Raw genomic sequence first — 6,000 nt, forward strand, 5'->3', positions numbered from 1 at the left:
TTTTGAGTCGTAGCACCACTTCCAGTTTTCTGGTGGTTAATTGGAGTCTCACAGACTTTCTTGCCTAGGCTGGCTTTGAACTGCGATCTTCAGATCTCAGCCTCCTGGGTAGCTAGCATTACAGACGTGAGCCACTGGTGTCTGGAATCTCCTTTCTTTAATTTGCTTTCTTTTTCTAGTTTCCTAAAGGGGAAGCTTAAGTGATTGACCTAAGGTCTTTCTTTTCTCATATATGCATTATTATAATTTCCATGTAAGCAACTGCTTTTACCATATCCCATTAATGGTGATAAATTTCATTTAGTTCATGATACTGTAAAATTTCTCTTAAGATTTCTCCTTATACCTGTATTTGATGTAGTATTATATCATATGTGTGGATTTGTAGTTTCTTTTATAGTTTGAGAGTTGACTTTGTATAATTTCTGTTCTTATTGGAGTATATTTTTATGGCTTAGAGTATGGTTGTATTGGTGAATTTTCTATGTGAGCTTTAATGTGTATTTTGCTATTGTTTGGAGGAAGTAGTTTAAACATGTCCTTTATGGTGTTAAGTTTATGTCATTTCTGATCTTACTGCCTGTTAGATCTCCATTTCTCAGGGGGTTGAAGGCTCCAACTGTAGTTTAAGCATTAAAAGCTATTAGCTTCGGCTGGGAAGGTGGCTCAGTGGTAGAGCGCTTGCCTCTGGGTTCAATTCCTCAGCACCACATAAGCAGAAAAAAATAAGCCGGAAGTGGCGCTGTGACTCAAGTGGTAGAGCGCTAACCTTGAGCTGAAGAGCTGAGGGACAGCACCCAGGCCCAGAGTTCAGGCCCCAAGACCGGGCCCCCCAAAAAAAATTTAAAAAAAAAAAAAGCTATTAGCTTTTGCCTTACATATCGTGATGATCTATTGAAGATTATTTTGTCTTGAAAAATGGACCTCTTTTTTTTCTTTTCAGTGTCCTTGCTCTATATAATGCTATACCTGAAATTAATATAACTACTTCCATTTAGTTTTTTGTTTTTGGCAGTACTGGAATTTGTACTCAGGGTCTTCTGTTTGCCAACCAGGGTACGCTAACCACTTAAACTTTGACCCTTTTGTCCAGCAAAGGCATTTGCCACTTCTTCAGCATTTCTTTGGTTCTTTCTTACACTTCCCATCTGTATGCTTTCTTCATACAGCGTACATACTGTCTACTTTTCCCATTGGAACTATGAGCATATCAATTATAAGTATTTTAAATTCTTAGTTTGAGATCCTTGGTATTCCATCTGTCTGCGTGCGTGCGTGCATGTGTGTGTGTGTGTGTGTGTCGCTTGAACTCAGAGCTTGGGCACTGTCTTTAAGCTTTTTTGCTCAAGGCTAGTGCTCTACCACTTGAGCCACAGCTTTTTTGCTGATTAATTGGAGGAGAGTCTCACAGAGTTTTCTTCCCTAAAGTCTGAGACCTGAGATTCTCATTTCTTAGTGTAAGATTATAGGTGTGAGTCACTGGGGTTCAGCTTGGCTGAGTCTGTGTTTGATGCTTTTTTCTGTCTTTCAGTATATCTTGTAATTTTTTTGTTGAAAGGTGGACATACTCTACTTTGTAAAGAGAAGCGTTATAAATAGGTCTTTAGTAAGGTATGGAGAAGGCATTCTATACTTCTATAATACTCAGTTTGAGGAAAGGACACATTATATGTAAGCTTAAAATAGTTCAGTATCTTATGCCTTCAAGTTCCCCATCAAGAAAGTCGTGATAATTATAATTCAATTTGTGCTTTATAAAGAGATGAGCTAAAGGGGAGGGATCAGAGAGAATGAAAGCTGTCATATTGATGAAGATGCGTTGATGAGTAGATGATTAGTTGAGTAGCAACTAAATATAAAATAGACAGAACAAAATAAAATAGAATTTAAAAAAAAGGAAAAACAAAATAAATAAGCCACAGTTGACACTTTTTTCCTCTCCCCCAAGATAGCTTGTTTTAAGCTTCATACCCTTGCGGTTGTTTTTCTGTCTTGAGAGCCTCTGTAATGGATAAATTTGGGTTCGGCAAAACACCCCAGTTGTTTCTATGGTAATTATTTGTGCAGATGAGGTCATGTATAAGCAGCGAGTATGCAGCAGCAGGTACAGTTGTTTGTGGGGTTTATTTTGCCAGTCCTGGGCTTGAATTCAGGGCCTGGCCAATGTCTCTGAGCTGCTTTTGCTCAAGGCTAGCGCTCTACCACTTGGGCCACAGAACAACTTTTCTAGCCTCTTCTGTGTATGTGGTACTGAGGAATCGAACCTAGGGCTTCCTGCATGCTAGGCACTAAGCCACACTCCCGGCTCTACTGTTGCTTTTGTTTTTATTTTTTCGTACTGGGGATTGAACCCAGGACATTGCACTTGAGAGGTGAGCACTTTGCCACTGATGTTTGTGATCTTCTGGCCAACTTTGGTTCTTTAGTCTGGGCAGAAAGAAAACAACTCGTGAATACTGTTGTAGTAAATTGGGCTTTGAGATCCTCTCTCTTTCTTATGTCTTTAAGGTGAACAGTATGGTTTGTTATTGAAAAGATACATGTAGGGCTGGGAAGGTGGATCAGTGGTAGAGTGCTTGCCTTGCATGCATGGGGCCCTGGGTTCGATTCCTCAGCACCACATAAGCAGAAAAAAGCCAGAAGTGGCACTGTGGCTCAAGTGGTAGAGTGCTTACCTTGAGCTAAAGAGCTGAGGGACAGCGCCCAGGCCCAGAGTTCAAGCCCCACGACGACCAAAAAATAAAAAAGACACATGTAATTTCAGCTTCCCTTTCATTTGATCTTAGTACTGATAATACTAATGTGTGACTTGTGTTTGCTTTCTTCCTCTTCTGCTTGCTGAAGTTGAGCAGTTGGTGTTCAGTGATAAAGCAGAGGTAGGGTAAGAAGTGAGGGTCCTTGCTAACTAATGAAGATGTACATTAGACACAACTTGAAGGTGGTAGGTCATCACTGGCAATTAGTGGACAACGACTGGTATTTTATGCTTTTCTCTTTACTGGGATGTGCTAGCAAGAGAGACTTAAGCTTTCTGCAGACTATAAACCAGAAGTACTCATTTCAGTTTTTAATCCTGTCTTTTCTCTCTGAAGGTGCACTTACGGAGTGCTACGATGAGCTGGGAAACAGGTACCAGCTGCCAGTCTATTGCCTGGCACCACCAATCAACATGATAGAGGAGAAGAGTGACATAGAGACTCTGGATATTCCTGAGCCACCACCCAATTCTGGATATGAATCTCAGCTGCGTTTGCGCCTTTCCACAGGCAAAGACCTTAAGCTTGTGGTACGCAGCACAGACACGGTATACCACATGAAGAGACGGTTACATGCAACTGAAGGAGTGGAGCCAGGCAGTCAGCGGTGGTTCTTCTCTGGTAGACCTCTCACTGACAAAATGAAGCTAGAAGAGCTGAAGATCCCAAAGGACTATGTCGTACAGGTTATAGTAAGCCAGCCTTTGCAAAACCCAACACCAGTTGAGAACTGAATTGATGCTGTTGGCCAGTGCCCAGGTCCCTCCACTCCTTTCATTCTGACACTTCCTACTCTACGGCGTGAAACTTACTTTCACTCCTCTGAATTCCCTATGAATGGATTTAGTTCTGAGGAATTATGAGTGAAAAATTCCATCTGTGATGGAGACCAACAAAAATAATAAAACACAAAGAGCCAGCCTTTCAGACTCATGTAATTGCAGCCTCTAATTTGAGAGACAGGAAGTAGATAAAACCATTTGTTTTAAAACACCCAACCACTATAAAATGCCTGTATTCAAATGGTTTGGACTGTAAATGGAACATCGCCCATGAAGAGCAGCACCAAACACCTTTTGAATGCAGGGTTTAAAAAAGAGAATCAAATTACACAATTTTAAGAAGCCAATAGTTACCAACTAAAGCTTTTAAAAATGGAATCTAGGAAGAGCTATGAGTCTGGCTTCTGTTCTGAGTCTTGATCTCAGTAGAGCTTGGCGACCTGTGTGTCAGTGTTTCTTTGCTCACCTCCACATGTTGAGCTCCTTGTTTACAGTCACTAAATTTTGGTGTCCTTTTTCCTCTTGCTGCATAGTTATTTTGAAGCACAGCAACCCAGACTGAGAAGGCCACTACTACCAATGCCTTCACTGTGTGCTCTGCTTGGACATTCCACAGCTAACACTGACCCCACAACACACAGTTCTGAGCCAGGGGATGCAGGAATCAGTATGGCTGTTCCCATTGCAGGATCAGACAGTGATTCTTCTGCCTCATTTTGCAGGAGTATAAGGAAAACCATTCTGTGTGGACCAGAAAAACTGATTCTGTCTTTTAGAGAAAAATTTACCTCAAAATTTTCAAGTATGGGCCGGGCACCAGTGGCTCACGCCTATAATCCTCACTACTCAGGAGGCTGAGATCTGAGGATCATAGTTCAAAGTCGGCCCATACAGGAAAATCCATGAGACCACCAGAAAACCCCAAGTGGTAGAGCACTCACCTTGAGCTGAAGAGCTGAGGGACAGCACCCACGCCCAGAGTTCAGGCCCCATGACCAACCAAAAAAAAAAAAAAAGAAGAAGTCAAGTATGAAAGGTTGATTGGTGTCACCTAAACATTGGCAGTGTGACCAAATGCTGACACGTTAGTCATGTCCACGTCATGTCCAGTCAGATGGCACTCTTCCTCCCTCATCTTTTCCATCAAAGAGGCAAATTAAGGACCATCTGCAGAGTAGCTTAGAGGCCTAAAAGGTACAGCAGGATGAACTGATTCTTGGTAGTATGACTGGCTGTAAAGCTGCCAGAAGTTCTGTTTTACTGTGAGAAGAGAGTAATAAATAACCTGACTACCTAGGACCCTGAGAATCTCAAATGGAAAAGTAGAGGGAAGAAGGCACTGCACGATTCTCAGTGGGAAAATATTAAACCTCCACATCTATTTGAACATAAAACTGCTGATTAGTCTAAATATATAATGTTAAAATGGCATTAAATTTCCTATATTCTGATTCAGTGTATCTGTAATTGCAGTTTTTCAGGTCAGAGAGCTTTTACCTGCTTCCCTATTCTGTTCCATTGTTTTAAAGACTGTGGCTTCATCTAATTAGATTTGTTGATGATCAAGTGTAACTTCTAAACAAGAGGCTGGAGATGTAGCTCAGTGGTAGAGCACCTAATAGCAATGTACAAGGCCCTGGGTTCACTCCCAAGCACCACCAAAAAAAAGTAAATAAATTCAGGCAAAGATAGCATTAATTCCAAAGGAGAGTTTTTCTATTTAGAGGTGCAGGTACAAGGGTATTTCAATATATTGCCCTGTTATCGAAAGGGTTTTTGTTCATTTGTGTGCCACACTTTCAAAGATCATCAACTAGAAGAAAAACGGTGTTCTGTTTTTTTCTTCAGGAAGAATGGTTATGCCAACAATAATCCACTGGTTGGTAGAAGGTCTTGTTTGTTGAGGACTTGCCCTCTCTTTAAGAGCTTTTTATTTTAAAGGAACATACGCTTTGAATAACAGTTTTCTGGGCATGTTTAACCTGGATGAGAAAACCATGGTGCTGTTTTAATTGTCAATAGGTCGATGTAAGACTGGACCAATACTTGATGTGTATAATTTTAGTATGTAGGGTTTTTGTGCTTTTTTAAAAAAATGTTCAATTTTTCTCTTTGTCTTTGCCTTTATTTGGGGTTTTTAGCTGCTTTCTGTATATAAGGGTAGTCTACCTCATTCTGATAAGTAGTGGGAAGGCTACTCCTTTAGCTCATTATCACCAGATGTAAGCTCTGCTATGCCAAACCACTGGGAAATGTGCTTCATCTTTTGCCATGCAATCTTGTTCCAAAATACGTTTTCTTTCCCCCTCTTAACATCATGCTGCCAGCCCTGAAGGTGGCATATAGATGTAATCTCAGGACATGGAGGTGGAAGCAGAAGAATTTTAGAGTGCAAGGCCAGCCTAGACCACGTAGACACCTTGTACCCACAACACACAAAACCAAAATAACAAAAGATATGC

The 6,000-nt window shown here is 41.0% G+C and overlaps 1 protein-coding gene across 1 annotated transcript in view; it reads left to right on the forward strand.

Annotated features, from left to right (window-relative positions):
- Positions 1-5,646, forward strand: part of Ubtd2 (ubiquitin domain containing 2) — a 28,615-nt gene extending 22,969 nt beyond the window's left edge. Inside the window, exon 3 of the mRNA XM_070021968.1 lies at positions 3,093-5,646. Coding sequence (XP_069878069.1) covers positions 3,093-3,490 — 398 coding nt within the window. The 3' untranslated portion in view covers positions 3,491-5,646. The remainder of the gene's footprint in view (positions 1-3,092) is intronic.
- Positions 5,647-6,000: the final 354 nt, after the last annotated feature.

Source organism: Dipodomys merriami, unplaced genomic scaffold (assembly GCF_024711535.1).
Source record: "Dipodomys merriami isolate MVZ:Mamm:240054 unplaced genomic scaffold, mDipMer1.0.p SCAF_1491, whole genome shotgun sequence".
Classification (NCBI taxonomy): domain Eukaryota; kingdom Metazoa; phylum Chordata; class Mammalia; order Rodentia; family Heteromyidae; genus Dipodomys; species Dipodomys merriami.